The following is a 17,882-nucleotide window of genomic DNA, read 5'->3' as shown; positions in this document are numbered from 1 at the left end:
GACCCTTTAGAACCACTGTGCAGGAAGACAGATTCCTCTCTCTGTCTTTTTCTTACTATTTTACTTTTGTATATGCTAATATGACTAGCATGTTTTCTGTGCTGTCAGTGATTTTTCTTGTTTGGGGAAACTTTGCTCATCTGAACCTTTTTAGTTTTATGTCTCAGGGAGCTCTGAGAAACAAGCTTTTAATTCAGACAGCACCATAGGCTTACAGGTAGTGATTGGTGTAGTCAGTCTTGTTTAATCAAATGGCTTTTGTATGAAAAGCTTTTCCTGCAAAGTCATTCTTTTCTGTTCCCAAACACATTTTTATGTTCTTCTCTAAAGTCTTTCCAGTTTGCCTATCTGTTATTAATTTTCTTGGAACAGTATAACTGGTCAACAAAATATTTATTCCTTTGAGAAGGGGTTTTAGGCATGCATTTATATTACTATATGAAACTGATTTTAGAGTAAAACAGCTAATAAAATTTAATTTGTTGTTTGTGGGCTGGCTATATTGTTGTAATACTTAGTTTTAGTCCAGAAAAATTAAAAACACCTAATATCTTAAATCTTACCAGAACACAATTATTTACCTGGTATTATCCAGTAAAATTGTTTAATATTTGGGGAAGTGAACGTAAACATGACTTTTTTTCAGACATTTCTTAAATGTTATTTTTATTAGTTTTGTTTAGAGTATCTTTGTTTTTTCTCCTTTAATTGTCACCTCTGTTTATATTCTGATACATACAGAAAAGATCAATTAAAGGAACTGTAAAAAAGCCTGAAAGTGAGAAGTATAAGTAATGAAAATACATTTTTTCAATAAAAAATGTAATTTAGAAACTGAAATTATTAAACTGTCTAGTCAAGAATAAAACACTGATAAATAAATGCAAGGATAAAAACAATATTTGAATCTCAAATGGAACTAATTTTCGTGAACATTATTAATCAGAAAGAAGCAGTTGGAGTGATTGCTGGCCCTGGAAGCACTCAGGAGCCTAACTGTGTGGTCACAAAGCCATTTTTTAGTCCAAAGGATGTATGTACTGGGGAAAAACTCAATTTAAGTGGAAAATAAATTACCAGAATCTATGCAATAATCACTTGTGCTTAATAGAGGTGATAGGTTATCAGTCTGTTGACAGAAATTTAAAATTCTACCCATTTGTCAGTTTTGAACCATGCAGCTGGACAATTTTTTGGACAATTTTTGAGTATTCCATCCAGTTTCATTCATGAAAGTTTGGAACAATTTGCCTGTCTTTACAGTATGTACAAGAAAATAAAATAAGAGATGAGAAAAAATAAGCAGTTTACAAAAAAAATCTGGCGAGTGACTTTACTGATACAAGCAGATATGGAGTTCATAAGTAATATAATAAGTAATTTCCGATCATTCCAATATATGTTTTAAAAGATTACAGAACATTATTACATCTGTATTACCTAGAGTTTAATATTTGGTGACCAACTGAAGGCCAAATCTTTTATGATGTACTTACTGTAAGAGCAATGATAAGCTATTTCAACAATACTTTTGGAATAAAAATGGGTAATAGTTTCACATACACATAGAATTCCCTGTGCTACTGGATGTCTTGCCTGGGATTTAAGTTGTTCTAAACTCTGCATCTACTTTTCCCAGAAAACTTCAGAGTTGGTAATTCAGCTGTGAAATGCTGCTCTCAATTCCAGGAAAAATACATATTCCTCAGTAATACTGTGGCCTTTTTATTGTTAGAAGAGATCTTTCTGCTCTGTTCTGATACAGTCATGTAGTGCCTTTCCTGAGACCTGTAAGTCTGGATTCAGAGCAATGCCTGATGCTGACTTGTGCTGCAGAGACAGCTGCAGAGTTCAGACAAAAGACCACATCACTACCTGCAGCAGCTGCCAAAGGCAGAGGATATGATAAGGACGAGCATCTAAACAGTGAGCAGGAAGTCAGATTCCTTTGGTATATCATCCTATCTCCCAATAGCCTGAAGCTTGGGAACTTTTAAAGCTGGATTTACAGCCTTTTAGTTAATGATCTTGATGGATCTTTTTTCCTCTGTGCTATTTGAGAACATTGTGTTTAGGTAAAACATTCTGCTAGGGGCTCTGAATTATGAGGGCCTTGGCAGATGATGGAGTAGCTAATGGAGGAAAGTGTAATGAAATGCAGAAATAATAAACATGGATACATGTCTACATAGTTACAGCAATTTTTGTTAAAATGTAATGTATTTTATGAAAAGAGTTTGAAGACCTTCAAAGTCTTGTAATGCTTTAGGTGGTTGTGCTTTAAAGATTTCTTAAAGAAACTACCACAAGAGGTCTGCAGACCTTTCAAAGTGTTTTCTAAACGCCAAGTTAAATGTTCCTTTTGCAATTGAATTCCATTATGCTTAGTTACATCACCCTAAATAGTTCATTTTACTTAGTGTTTACAGTCCTTGAATATCTTTAGACCATTACTGTTGATCCCTGGTTCCTTCCTAGCCAAACTGAGCTGGCTTACTTCTCCCTTTGTCTTTCCCAAGCAGTCCTGTGTTCATGCCTTTATTGTTGTTGTCCATTGACTCCAAAAGCTTTTCATTATGGGAATGTGCAGTGCAGTTCTCATTGACTTATCCATACATCCTCTGTTTTCATTTTTATTTTTATTTTATCCTTATCAGACAAGATATGCTAGGAATGCTGTCTGAACTTTTGTCCTTTAGGTGTGCAAATGCATTGAAGATATAGTGATTCTAACTTTTGTGACTTTCTGTGAATTTCCTTTTGAATCTTCTCTCTTCCAGCTTTCCATTAAAAGAACACGTTGACAATGTGTTTGATTTGTATTGAAATCACATTACAATATTTAGCCCTGAGTTAAATATACAATTTTGTAAGCTAAAAACTCTTCTGCTGTCCTCCATTCATCTTGTGATTTTGAAATTCAGTTCAGCCAGGAAATTGTCCTCTTCTACTTCTTCCCCTGCTGAGTTAGAGGGAGAAGGGAAATTGCATTGCAGAGATCTAAATTATGAAATAAAGTTTTATTTGTATAGAATTATGTCCTACAGAAAGTCATAGCAGGTTTTTTTTTTGAGAAGAAAAAAATGGATAAACTTTTAGAGTCATTTTTTTATTTGGTGAATTGTTTCAGCTACCCAGGAGGCCTTTAAGCACTCTGGAGATACTATACCATTTACAGTTAAAACTGATTTTGCTAGAACTGCCTTGAGCATTAAAAGTAAAATGCTTGATACAGGATCCATGTATGACAGAGACCTAGAATTCTGTTTACTTCTATATTAAACATTTCCAGCTGGCTCATCGGGCAACTGCTCAAATGTCTTTTGGGAAGAGGGCACAGCAAGGACTCTAACCCAGCAAATAATTCTAGCTCTATTTATTATTCCTAGGAAGCTCTGACTGATTTAAAGAAGAAATCAGACAAACACGTTGCCTCCCTTGTACTGAAAACATTCTATTAGCTCCTTTTTACCAGCGTGGAAATCACCCCATGAAATTTTTTTGCCAGGATTTTAAGCTTGACACACATTTGGAAATAGGATTATTACTTCTCTCAGTTCAAATCAAGATCAGATTCTGGGTATTTGAAATTGGATAACCCATTTAATGGGATTTATCAAACTTAGTTTTGTCTGCCTGCTGAAATGTCTGAACCAAATAGCCTCAGAATATTATAGAACAATTTCTGTTCTTGCTTTATATGTTTTCTTGAAAAAATCCTCTTGGTAGCTCATTTTGTCCACCGCAAGGACATGTTTTTAAATGACCAATGCAAAATTCTTATTCTTCAGTAACTTGCCTCTCTTAAAGAATTTTTTAAAGCCCTTGTTAATTTTGCATGAAAACTTGCTATCTTTGCCATACTAATTGAATCAAATCCACCAAAATATAGACACATATTTTGGTTTCTGTAGAGGTTTTCTTGTTCTGCCAATGTTGATTTCTAGCAAAGCATTCCTGAAATTCTCTTTTTAACTCATGAATTATTTAGTATTTCTTTTTGTAGTCTCAGTCATTCAAAATATTTTTTTTATTTATATAGACTGTTATATACCTTCAAGTTCATAGCTAAGTGCTTAGTATCAAGAATGGAATTTCATTATGTAGAGATATTATAAAACTAGCTGCATAATGTATTAGAACATACCTTGTTTGTTAAAGCTTATTTCTGTAACTGCATAGAAGCCTTTAAAAGTCTTGGCAAGTTTCAGCTATTTTTCTTAAGAGAGAGAGAGAGAAAAAAATGTGTCTACATATGTGGATTAATTTATTTTTTTTTCCAGTGGAAAATAAAACAATATGTTTGTTATGTTTTTTTGTAACAATTCTAGAATGACTGGATTTAGCTAAAGTCTGGAGGCTGAGAACTTCAGCTGCAGATATGAAAGCTTTTGAAAGCTGAAATCTAAATCTCAAATATATGATTGTCATAGCAGTTGCTAAAATCTGTGACCCAAAATTATAGGGTTGTGACAAAAATTCTTTAAGCAAGCAAAATTATTAAGTAAGCAAGAGGATTGTGTTTTTCTTTTTAAATAGGTGTTTGGAAATTTGTGTATGTTGCTTTTGAAAAGTCACAAGTCTTGGTTCTTTTCCTAAGGGATACCAGGGATCAGCAGGAACTCCAGGTATCCCAGGAACTCCAGGGGTTCAAGTAAGTTTCTATTTCATTCCTAGAATTTGAATACCTGAGATAAATCCTGCCAAGTCTCACTCAATATCTTGTCTGTCATTGAGAGCTGAGCTGTGGGGAATGAAGAGGACTCAAGGGGTATCATGAATCAGGGGCCATCCTTGGGTGAATTGCTTTTAAATTCACGTGGTTTTGGAGTTTGTAGGCAGGCTGACAGACAGCAAATTGAAGCAGGGCTAGGTAAGGTCTCTAGAAGATGGGCTCAGCTGCAGCTTAGACATTTTTATCCCCATCCAGAAGCCAAACAGTAGTTGCTTCAATTTTTCTGTGAATCACTAGCAGTGATCTCAAGTCTTGTCATGGTGATGGATTGAGCACAATTCACAAGCCCAAAGCAAGTTTTCACATAAAGACCAGATTGACAGAGGAGAATTATTTTTCTTTGTTGTATTAATTTAGTAGTTCTTACTGAGACAGTTGTTGGAAACCTGTGCTGTGTTTTACCTTTGGCATGATCCAGTCTGAATGATAGTCAAGGATTTACTCATTTGTGGAATTAAGTATCTGAGAGCCTGTTGGGGCCAAGAGCAAGCCTGTAAAATGGCATATGTGGAGGCTGTCTGATGGGCTATTGAAGGGGACATCTCTGGGCCCACCCATTGACAGGTTGTGGTCTTGAACAGGCTAATACAGCTGTGTGACGTTCTTTTTTTTTTTCTCCCTGGAGTGTCCTTGGTTAGAAGAAAAAAATGTTTGAATGTTCCTCAGTCATGGATTGTAATAGTGTGCCATGTTCATCCCTGCTGGGTACACATTATGCTTAGTTCTGCTTTTGTGTCCAGTCACTGAAATGTTGGAATCAGGCAGCTGACACATTGGTCTCTGGCCCAAGTTGTGTCACATTTTTGTGTCTAATTCTGTATCAGACTGTATTAGTATTATCAGTATTTGAGCTGGTGTACATTTTTTTCTCAATCTAGGGACCTCGTGGCTTGCCAGGTATCAAGGGAGAACCAGGAAAAGATGGGGCAAAGGTAAAAGAAATGAAACCAGAATGGTAGATAAAAAGCCTTTACTCTCACTATTTGTAATTTTTGGTTGTACAGGTAATAGTACCAGTATTTTCACATGAGTGTTCTGTGAGAATTGTTTACTAAAAGGAAGAACTAAGAATCCTAAATTTAAATTCTGAATCTGGCCCTCTTATTTATTAAAGTTTATATAGGCTTTGGCACTGCCAGTAACAACTTTATTTCGCTGAATAACATAAACTTAGAAAGAGTATCTAAGTATGGGTACCTGGAAGCACAATACAGACATCTGTCAGAATGGTTTCTTTTTAACTCTTTTCACCTTTTTTCTTTTTAAGTGAGTATCCAGATGATTTAGGTAGGAATTCCTGGATGGCACTTTTTATCAGAAAACACTGGCTAACTGAACCCAAAACTTTTTGTGGAAAATTCTAGCTGAGGTGTAGCCAGTAGCTTAGAGATATAGACAGATGTGGAAACTTATATGTAACTCCTGGTAATCAGGATAAACTTGACTCGGGATTTTCTGTATACACAGTGAATAAACTGCCCATTGGCTGTGGCCTTCTCTCACATTTCTGCCCTATGTTTAGAAAAGTTCTAAGCTCATTGTAATGACAATTATTTTGGTTTTAATTCATTAAAGCCCTTTCTGTAAAAGAAGCACTTATTTTCCCAACAGATCTTAGAATTTCTTTCTAAAGTTCCCAATAACTAGGTCCTTAAATTCATTGCTGTTCAGCAGAATTCTCAAATTCATGGTTAGAGCTGAAAATTGCTTATGTGTTCTGTGCTTTATTCATCTTAATCTAATTGATTTTAGAAGTTAATCTAATTAATCAGTAAGTATTGGGCTATTTGTAGAAGATGCTGCTGATGAAAAACTAATTGCCTTGTAGTGTAGGGTTGTGACAGATAGAATATTTCCTATTGCTCTAGCCTATTTCCTATAGCTCAAGTCTAGCCTTGTGTAAAACAAGCCAAGAAATAGGGCTTTCACCACTGCTTTAGAGAACATTTCCATTGTAAAATAGATCTTGGCATTAGAATTTTTTCCTGGAAATTCTACCCAAATTTTCATCTTTTTATTTCATCCCATTACTTGTAAAGTTTCTGTAGTAGTTAATTTAAAATTGTTTTCATTTCCAAATGTTTTGGTTTATCTAATAATTGAACCACCACTTCTGAATAGAAATCAAGACTTCACACTTTTTCATTAAGAAGCAATGGATATATGAAGTGTTAATTTCATAACCTTTGCTGATTTTTAAACTCCATTCCATTGTCTGCTTTTAATATTTATTTGTTGAGAGATATTGTGATAACATTAACCCACAAGCTGTCATTCCTGTGGTCATGTTCCTGCCTACTGCAAATATATGACAGACCTATCCAAATCTGCTTAGGCAGGAATGGCTTTGATAAACAGCATTGAGACATGTTGTCCTGGTTTAACCCTTGTCTTAGAATTTGAAATATTGAAATGAATATGAAATAACTTTTTAAGCATAGTTTACTATTCCTTATATCTGATTGAAATATATTAAACAAATTGAAATATATTGTTCAATACAAAGTAGGTATTAACAGAAATAAAGCATTCTGATTGCTCTAAGATGATTTTGTGATTAGCTATTTTCTCATGTGAAGTAGTCTACTGAACCTTGCAACTAGGATTGGTTTTTTTTTTGTTTCAAATCAAGTAGTGACAAGTTGTAATTTAGGATTTCTTTGTTATTATTGCTCAAGGGAACTTGCAGACAAATTGTCAGTTAAATATCTTCAGTTGCAACAGCAAAAGTTTGGAATTTCTGATACCTGACACCTCTGAGAACAATAAAAAGAACTGGTATTTTGCCATGTCTTTTCAATTGCTAACTGCTTTTACCTAAGTGGATTATTTCTTCTCTGAAATGAGAACTCATTTGTCAAATTGCCAGAGTTGTTTTATAAGTGTATTTTGGTTTAATTTAGTTTCTTTTGTAGAACAGGTACTTAATGTCTTATTTTTTAATACTTCACTTATCCAGAGTAAGCTGGTAGGAAATTTTATAAAGTCTTAAATTGCTGCTTTTGATCCTCCATAGGACTTACTAAAAGAGTACTGTAAGTTTAGTCTAAAATTTAGTGATTAAGGTTTTTCTTTTATGTAATGAATTTTGTTTAAAGATAAAAAAAATCTCTTATGGGTCATCATACCAATGTTATGAAGTTGATACTGTGATATGTTACATCTTTCCACTATTTGCTGATCACTTGATCACAAGAATATGAATGTTGTTGTAGTATATTACCATTATTTGGCTACAAGGATTTAAAATAAGTTTGCTCTTTCAGGGTGACAGTGGACTACCTGGTTTTCCTGGATTACATGGGATGCCAGCACCAAAGGTTGAAATTAAATATTTCTTGTTACAATATTCCTGTGTTTCAGCTTGCCCTGTACTTCAATATAAAGGGTAAACATGTCTATATACAATACTATTTCAGAGAATTTGATGAACTGCTCAAGATGAATAGATATGAATAGATATTTAGGGAAGATATATGCCATGGGACTTCATTACATAGATACCAAACAATAGAACCCTACTGTTATTTAATTTCTGTTTTGTTCTATGGGATTTTGTATTAATTTGATTTTACTACTACTTAGAGGATTCTTCATCACAAATAATGTTTTGAAAAAAATAAAAACAATTGCATGATTTTCTCATCATTCTACTTAAGTGACAGAATTTTGAATAAAAGTTCTGATCTATCATAGTGAGTTCATGTGTGTGCTCCACAAAAGAATTTTCCCATAGTTTTTGCTCATCTATGTTAGAACTCAACAGAATTTACCTCTTAGCTTTTCCAAATTTATGTTTTTAACTCTTCAAATAACGTTTTCAGAAAAGTCCAGCCCTTTCCAAGGAGCTGAATTTTCACTTAGGTTCCTGCCTATATTGCAGCAATGAGAATCAGAAAGTGCCTTCTATAGAAAGTAGAAGCCTTAAGCCTGTGAGCTGTGGATTGTCTCACCATCAGTGTTGGGCATTCTGGCCTTCTCCTGTAGGAAAGCTAGCAAATTCAGGATTTACATTTAATTCTTGGACTTACATGGAACTCTTTGCCTTCTTTGTGTCTGCTGCACATGTATACTTTATATACATAAATATATCTTTATGTAACTACTTCTGTTTTAAAAATTAACTTGCTCACATTTTGTCTAGGGAGAAAGAGGTCCTAAAGGAGATCAAGGAGTGCCAGGAATATATGGAAAAAAGGCAAGTGACTTTATAAACATAAATTAAAGCCATTGGTATCTGTGGTGGGGTCACCTAGACTGGATGCCTGGTGCAAACACCCAGGCACCTCTCTCAATCTCCCTTCTCAACAGTACGAGGAAAAAAATAAGATGGAAAAGCTTGATGGTCCAGATAAGAGCGATCACCTGCCAGTTACTGTCACAGGCAAAACAGTGGCTACTTGGGGAAAATTAATTTAATTTATTGGCAACGAAAATAAGTCTGGATAGTGAGAAAAAAAAAACCCCAAAAAAAACCAAACAACAAAACCCCCTTCTCCTCCACCCTGCCTTTTCCTAGGCTCAACTTCTCTCCTTCATGGGATAGGAATGGGGAGCAAGGCAGGGTGGTGTTTAACAGCTTCTCCCTGCTCTTCCCTCACCCTCCTCCCCTGCTCCAGGGCAGGTCCTTCCCATGGGCCGTAGGCCTTCAGGGCAAACCTGGACTTGCACGGATTCTCCATGGGCTGCACCTTGGCTACCACAGCTCCACCATGGCCCCTCCAAAGGCTACCAGGGAATCTCTGCTCCAGAACTCTCTTCTTGCTCTCTGCAGAGCTGCTACTTTTCTCCTCTTTCCTTATTTTGCTGGTGTCATGTTTCTGTCCCTTGTTAAACTCATTCCCCACTCCCACCCCAGCCATGGCCCAGCCCTACCCTGCAGTGGGTGGCTGTGTCTGGCTGTGTCTGGCTGTGTCCGGCTGGGACCGGCTGGGACCGGCTGTGTCCGGCTGTGTCTGGCTGCGTCCGGCTGTGTCCGGCTAGGACTGGCTGTGTCCGGCTGTGTCCGGCTGTGTCTGGCTGGGACCGGCTGTGTCCGGCTGTGTCTGGCTGCGTCCGGCTGTGTCCGGCTAGGACTGGCTGTGTCCGGCTGGGACCGGCTGTGTCCGGACGGGACCGGCTGTGTCCGGCTGGGACTGGCTGTGTCCGGCTGGGGCAGCCCCGGTCTCCCCTCATGGAGCCCGCCCATTCCCACTGAGAGCCTGGGCATGGGAACATGAGGCAAAATAATTAATATTTTTATAACATGCATATTCACAGAAAATGTAATTCTTTATTTACAGCTGAGAAGAATGTTTAATGCTTTTAGTGGATGTATTTACTGGATGTTTAAACTCATGCTCTGCTTATTTGGATATTTTGAGAACCTTTCCATTCGCTAATGGATTGGTATATTTCATTTTCACATAGCACAAAATGCATGTATTTTTTGTAAATATGTCTATGGAGTAACACACCATATACAGGACATATGTAGTAATTGTATTGCAAAGAAGTCTATGTTTTTTAATACAGATGTACATATAAACAAACAAGAGACAGGGAGAGGAGTTAGGGGAGGGAGGAGGGGAGCACGTGAAAGGAGTGAGGCTGATAGTGGATGGGAAGAGAGATGTCTTAATCTGTAATTTATGTAAAGCAGAGAGTGTAGTTTGGCCATCCACTGTTAACAGCTGTATTTTCACCTGGTCTTATATTTTCTTCATGTGTTTAGTATAGAGTTTTAAGCAATTTGAAAGAGGGCCTGTGTTAGCATTTCTGTAGTTTGAAGCATATTTTTGTTTATGTGATGAGGTCGTAGGTATTAATTGACAACTGCCTGAGTTAAGAAAGGTATAGATCTTATGTAGTTTTTCAAAATAAGAAATAACATGCATGAATGATTGGTTAAATATATTGAATTTGCAGCACAAACATGGAGCACTACTTACTTTCCGCTTGCTGTTCTTCTCAGGGTTCAAAAGGAGAGAAGGGTGATACAGGGTTTCCAGGACTGCCTGGGCGATCTGTAAGTTTTCTGAAGACAATTTGTCATTAACTTTTGCTTGTTAATTCACCTGCTGATTGCTGTTAAATGTTGCCACAGGGAGACCCTGGCAGAAATGGGAAAGATGGATTACCAGGCAGTCCTGGCTTCAAGGTATGTCCAAATGGATATTAATATCTTGATAAAAGTCTTCAATAGCATTGCTTGACTTACCAAATTTATTTTGTGCAGTATTACTGGAAATCAAGAAAATGTTATTACTGGGAGCTGTGGAAGTTTACTGCAGCAATGAGCAGACTTCGTTGTTTTCAACTGTTCTGTGAGCAAAGGAAAAGCTTTTATTAAGAGTGTATTAGTGATCACTAGAGATTGTTTATACTTTATCTCTGATATCCTTTTGTGTTTCTCTAACCCTATTATTCTGTAATAAGAGATTTATATACAAGCATACACTGGAGAAGATAATTGCTTTTGAAGGGAGCTGCAGGAAAATTAGGGGAAAGTACCTTCAGTGTTGAGTTAATATTTTTGTATGTATTTTTATTCTCTTCACTATGCAGTGCTGTTCATATTTAATGCAGAACAGTTTTTCAAGTCGACTAACTATGTGTCTACTGTAAAAAAGGCAACAGGATTTGGTATTTCTATAATGTATTGCAGTTCGTGAGCTTACTGGATGTCTTGCTTGACAAGTTGTTGCTTGCACCGTTCTAATTTGTGAAAACATAGACTTCAGTAGTATCAGTTAAAAGTCCACAGGGAAAAGATTTGAATAATATGTGATGTAAATGCTCAGTTGAATTGATCTAAAGAAGTTTTTCAACAGCAGCTTTGTTCCTATAAGGTTTTCTTTAGTAAAAATGAAATTATCTAGGGCTGTTCAAGATTAATGTTACTTCAAGGTCCAAAAATGCAAAAGTCTGAGTGCACTTTGAATTTTAAATTCATATTGCTGTACTTGGAGATCTGGATCTTCTGTTTTGTGACCATGCTTGTCTAGTGGAGTTGGGGATGCAGCTGGCATATCTGTCACATCTGCTGCAGCAGGGCTATATGACACAAGACCTGTGAGAAACCTAAAAGCGTCCAGGCAGCTGTCAGTGAGGTGGATCCAGGGTAATGCCAGTGGAGTCTGGAGAGTAGTTCAGCTCAGAGAAGGCAGACTCATAGGTATCAATTTAGTTGTGCACATAAAAAGCCCCTGGTGCATTTGAAATGCATTAGTGAAAATATCCTCAGGGAGCTAAAAAATATAAGTCCTATAGAAAGCCAGTGCCTTTCAGGAGTAGAAGTAGACAAGATACCATGGGGTATCTCAAATATGACCAAATGTCTGTGTGTGGGCAGTGGAATTCAACTCCTGGTGCCTCATCAGCTGAATCAATCCTCCATCACTTGTCCAGACTAGATTTCTGTTGTCTGTGATATGAGCTTGGTTACCTCCAGGAATTTATTTCAAATGAATCCACTCTTATTTTTTATATATATATGTGTGTGTGTGTCTATGTGTGTATATGTATATATATGCACACACATACACAGATATCATTGCTAAGTTGGAGGAGAAATTTTGAAATGCATTAGTGTCCAAAACATCCTCAGGGAGCTAAAAAATATAAGTCCTATAGAAAGCCAGTGCCTTTCAGGAGTAGAAGTAGACAAGATACCATGGGGTATCTCAAATATGACCAAATGTCTGTGTGTGGGCAGTGGAATTCAACTCCTGGTGCCTCATCAGCTGAATCAATCCTCCATCACTTGTCCAGACTAGATTTCTGTTGTCTGTGATATGAGCTTGGTTACCTCCAGGAATTTATTTCAAATGAATCCACTCTTATTTTTTATATATATATGTGTGTGTGTGTCTATGTGTGTATATGTATATATATGCACACACATACACAGATATCATTGCTAAGTTGGAGGAGAAATTTCTTCTCTGGTACTTCAGAACATAGGAAAAAAATTAGATATTAGATTTTTTTCTTCTCTGGTATTTGATAACATGGACAGGTAATAGTCACAGTTAATATTAATATAAAATTTTAACTGTCACTGGTGGCAATTTAGAGTGAAGCATTGTGTTGCTAAAACATGAATTTGGAGAGTACTTTCATATGTTTTATGCTTGTAAGCAACATACAGAGAATTCAGTATATTGTGTGAATGTGTGTACATTTAAACTGAAAGACATATTTCTGGACTATTTTCCTTATTGTAGTACCAAAAATATGATGTGCTCATTAGATTGTATTAATTTTATAATACAATAGTTAATAGAAGCCATATTTTTCATTCAAACATTTTGTTAGCCTGACTTCAACATCTGCTTGCTATAAAACATTGCTTCATTCTGGGTCTGTAATCAAATTCAGAACAGTAAAAAAACAGGCTGTCTTTGAAGGAAATTTCTGTTGGAGTTTTCCTGGTTTTTTACAATATTCATTTTGGGAAAGAATGTGGAAAAAGCATGGCTGGAAACCCAGATGCTACCCATTGTTGCTTGAAGTTCAGCTCTTACAATTTTAAGTTAATTAGTGCCAGATTATTTTATACATGTGTGTGTGTTTCTATCTATCTACATCTATACCAATATCTTTGTCTTGTTTATGTGCTTTTATTTCTGGAATTATTCAGATTTTAAGAATACTTCAGTATCATACATACTTTGATAAATATTTGATCATTTTTTTGTATTGCTGGATTCTGAAGTACTTTGAAATATTTTTTCATACTATTATTTATACTAACAATTAGACAGTAACAGTCTGTTATTGTTTTATGCATTTTTTTCTACCAGAAATTGCTGTTCTGAGTGAACAGAAAATTTTCTCTCATCTCTTTTTGCAAGCTGTTTGACAGCTGTCAGACACACCATGAGGGAATATTGGACTGATGACACTTCTTGCTGTGTATTAAACTGTTAAGAGATGTTTGTTTGGTGAAGTCTCAATGTGTATTGCTTTGAAATTTTACTTAGATTAAAAATATAATTTACTATTGAAAAAAAATTATTATGCAAGTAAGGTTGTTTTCTTAAGACTTTTTTTATTTTAAAGGGAGAAGTTGGGCAGCCTGGATCTCCAGGCCTAGAAGGACATCGAGGAGAGCCTGTAAGTGATTAAATTGCTGACATGTCCTTGTGTACTGATTTGTTTGTTTTGTTACGTTTTGTCTTGGTTTTTTTTTTTTAGTTAATAGCTATTGTCTCATGACTTCTGTCCTGTTGATGTTGTGGTATATTAATGATTACTTACTTGAGGAAAGATTCTGTATGGATTTGACTCTCATTTCTACTACATGGCGTATCTTCTTTCAAATACTTGTTAATCACACTTTTAAAGTCTCTTTTTTCACTGTGTACCACTGCCTTTTTGTTTGCCCAGTTTTACTGGCCTTTTACTTCCTGGCATCTTCTTACACCATATTATCTGCATCTCTGTGCTTCTTGCTTCGCTGGGGACTGTGCTGCTTCATTTTTGCTTTGCTTCTTTCCAAAGACATTGTTCCTCTACCGGTATTTGGGCGGCTCATTTTACCTCCCCTTAATATCTGATAGCCAGGCTTTGTCCTTCCTTGTTTCCTCCTTGTCCTCCTTTGTTCCTCCTTGTTTCCTCCCAGGCCGGCAGGCTGCTTGAAGCAGATGAGCCAAGATAGCAGCTTTGAGTGCTGAGAGACAGCCAGCTGTCATCAGACCATCAGCAATGCTTCTGCCGGCCAAGAGCAGTAAACACAGCTCAGTTGGTGGAGCACTGCCTTACAGATGAATTGCCTTCTGAATTACATTTAAAGTTGTAAGATAAAGAGATACAGCTTTATACAGTCAGAAATTCTGTGGTACTGAATGTAATGGGAGGCAGTCAGAGTTACAGGATCTGAAATGTGATAGAAAGTTTTAATAATGAGGAATTGGAAATAACACTTCTGGCAGAAAAATTCTTTTCATTTACATTTTTATATATTCACCAAAACCTTCTCAGACATTTTGAGTAGACTGCAAAACACTGAGAAATCATGCCCAAGAGACTTTCTTCCCACTTGTCTGGCTTAAGTGAAAAACGCACATAATTCCTCCCTTGGCTTAATTTTTTCCTCTTTTTCTGCCCCAAATAACTGTGAGGTGTTTTAACCTTTTACAGTCTGTGGTGTATCCATATGTGTCTTGGTTTTTTTTTTTTAGTTAATAGCTATTACACTTCACGTTTAATTTATGTTGATTTGAATTGGTTGATATGTCCATTTAAAAAAAAAAAGCTTGTTTATTTTCTGCTGTTCATCTTTAAATTTGATTTAATTAAAAGAAATAAAAAGCCCTTAAAGTCAGAGATGCCTTAAAAGAAAAGATTCTTCACCATATCACTGTAGTATATACTGAAATATATATACATATACCTACATATATATATATATATATATATACATATATATATATATATACATATATATATATATATAGACGTGAACTTATGTAGGCCCAAGTGCCCTTTGGAGATTTGACCAATAGTCAACAAAAATCCATATGTAAGAATGAATGTTAATTAAATATCATAAAATACAACTGAAGGGATTTTGGTTTATTGTAAGTTGGTGCACTTTAAATGAGTTGAGATAAAAGTGAGTTCTATTATTGTCCCTTGCCTTGGTTTGTCTCTTTTCATTTTTACAAAAGAAATGTTAGTTGGTCATTGTGATTTTTAAAACAGTTAATCTAAGAAATGGAAGGGAAGGGGCATTTCTGACCTAGAGAAAACAAAATATTTAATACTTTAACAGCTTTCTAGTGTGATGGCATTTGTTAAGCATGAACTGTATCTACTACTGAAATGTATTTTGGTTTAAAGTTAATATAAATTACATCTATAATATAACATTTACAATATAACATTTTAAACAGTAATGTAAACCCATCACTAAAGTCCCATAATTTTGCTTTAAAGGGAAATGAAGCGGTAGATTTAAGACATTAAAAGTACTAAAAAGTCTTTTTAAATTACTGCAGAATACTATAGAGGGAGAATATATAATATATATATAATATATATATTCCAAATATATAATATATGTATATATTCCAAAATATAAACAGCTGCAAAAAAATTTAAACAATCCTAATAGGGCAAGCTAAATTCTATTTTATCCTTCATTTATAATCAGTGGAGGTTCTGAAGAGTAGAAAGGCTACATGCTGACCACAAGATTGCCTCAAGGTCACCATTAGGGAACGTAAGACACTGAGTCACCCCTGCCCATCTGCCTCTGTTGCTCATGTAGCACCATGCTGCATGACCAACACAGTGCTCCCATCTATTTAGAGCCTGCAGGAGGACCAAAAAGCAGCATTTCTGCAGCTCAGTGAAGAAATGTTGAGGTGAAAATGTGTGTTTGGGTTGTGGAAAATAAAAGCTAAATGAGATATACAGGCTCCTAGGATAATTGGCTTTCACCTGTTGGAAAGTGAGCTGGATTTTAGGTGCTGTGAGTGATGTCTTGTGCAACCTATTGTTTGTGTTGTTTCTGTTGTTCCCCCAATGTGTATTTACAGTACAATGTGTAAGTGCCTCCTCTCAGCTCCCCTTCTGTGGAATTCAGTGTAAACATCTCAGGTGGGACACCCTTATAGTTAGGGCACTGGTGTGGAAGAGAGGGATTTATCTGTGCTGTGCCATCCCTGGGACAGCCAAATAGGCTGCCTAAGCACAAGACAAGCCTTGGATGATGCAGTTGAAGCTGGATGTCTTTATGTCATTAACCAGCCACATGCAGCTGTGGCCCTGGGACAGCTCAGCAGATTGTGTGGATACCCCACCCACACAAACAGACATGCAGACAGTCTTTATTTCTTTCATTCAGTCACATTAGTGTTAGACATGGCTTAATGTGTTAAGTTGATGATTTAAAAAATAGTCATCTTATGATCACTCTTGCTTTAGCAAATAAAAATAACATGGTTGTGAAATGGATGCATGTTGAGACATCTAAGGAGCAACTGTCTAGAATGGAGAGCACAGGTGAGCTGAACTCCCCTTGCCTCCAGCCATTGATATGTGTGGTTATTTTTTGGACAGAATACATTCTGGTATATTATTACTCTTATTAATCCCCCAAGTTACAAACAGAAAAAGTAGGTTGTAAAGATAAATAAATAATTTCAAGAGATGTGCTTGATTTCTCTCAATAACTATTTGGAACTTCAGTTAACCAGACTATCCCAGTTCTGCCCATTCTGTAGAATAACATGTGACAGTATGGACAGAATAATTTAGGATTTGGTAAAGGTAGTAATCAAGCTTATTTTCCTGTTGACAAAACCAGGCCATGCTGTCACTTAAGTAGTTCAGTAGCTAGTCATCTGTCTTACTGATGACAGGCTGTTTTGATAAATACATTGTTTTTAGGGACCAAATGTCTATAGAATAAATAAAGATTTATTTGAGCTTAATTTCAGCCTGACTGCCATTTTTAACATAGGTAGGGTTTTTCAGAATTGGGTTTCAGTGGAAACTCCTTGTGTTTGCAATTATGCAGATGGGAACCCTGAAGTGAGTGCTTGTGGGTAAAGCTGGCAGGACATTTATAGCACTCTTCTAGGCCTAGCATATGCTCTCCTGCCACAAGTAATATGTCTGAGCATTTGCAACTGCTCATGTTTACTCTCCAGAACTCATATTTTTCAGAAATACATCTGCAAACACTTAAAATGGTAGAGTTTTGTCTCAATATTTAGGTCACATCAAAAGACCTCAGATGTGGCCTCATTTGTGCCAGCAATAGCAGCACAACATCAACATGACTTTCAGCTTCTGACCTGACTCCCACTGTTATACCTGTACCCCTGGTTTGTCTGTTGATCTTTCATAACTGCATCAAGAATGGCAGATATAGATCAATGCATTCTCTGAAAAAAAAATTGTGTGTTTTATGCTAGGCAATGGTAGCAGAATTCTTTTTGAAACATGTTCAAGATACGCTACAAGATACAACAGAAGTTGTATTGTCTTCATAATGCAGAAATCTTGAAAACAAACTGGTATAGCCAGATATCCTGTATGGTTGGAATGCAAATATAAAGTTAATGCAATTCTATGGCATCTAATAACTATGCTGAGATTGATAGAAACAGGAAAAAAGGAAAGAACAATCCTGACTTAGTAATATAGTAGT

The 17,882-nt window shown here is 36.1% G+C and overlaps 1 protein-coding gene across 1 annotated transcript in view; it reads left to right on the top strand.

Moving 5' to 3' along the window:
- COL21A1 (collagen type XXI alpha 1 chain) overlaps positions 1-17,882 on the top strand; it is a 90,757-nt gene that overhangs the window by 41,949 nt on the left and 30,926 nt on the right. The window contains exons 11-17 of the mRNA XM_041477444.1: positions 4,601-4,654; positions 5,614-5,667; positions 8,002-8,055; positions 8,880-8,933; positions 10,689-10,742; positions 10,821-10,874; positions 13,781-13,834. Coding sequence (XP_041333378.1) covers positions 4,601-4,654; positions 5,614-5,667; positions 8,002-8,055; positions 8,880-8,933; positions 10,689-10,742; positions 10,821-10,874; positions 13,781-13,834 — 378 coding nt within the window. The remainder of the gene's footprint in view (positions 1-4,600; positions 4,655-5,613; positions 5,668-8,001; positions 8,056-8,879; positions 8,934-10,688; positions 10,743-10,820; positions 10,875-13,780; positions 13,835-17,882) is intronic.

Source organism: Pyrgilauda ruficollis, unplaced genomic scaffold, assembly GCF_017590135.1.
Source record: "Pyrgilauda ruficollis isolate IOZ18807 unplaced genomic scaffold, ASM1759013v1 scaffold40, whole genome shotgun sequence".
Lineage (NCBI taxonomy): Eukaryota > Metazoa > Chordata > Aves > Passeriformes > Passeridae > Pyrgilauda > Pyrgilauda ruficollis.
Note: the sequence above shows the minus strand (reverse complement) of the source record. Positions and strands in the feature narration are given on the sequence as shown.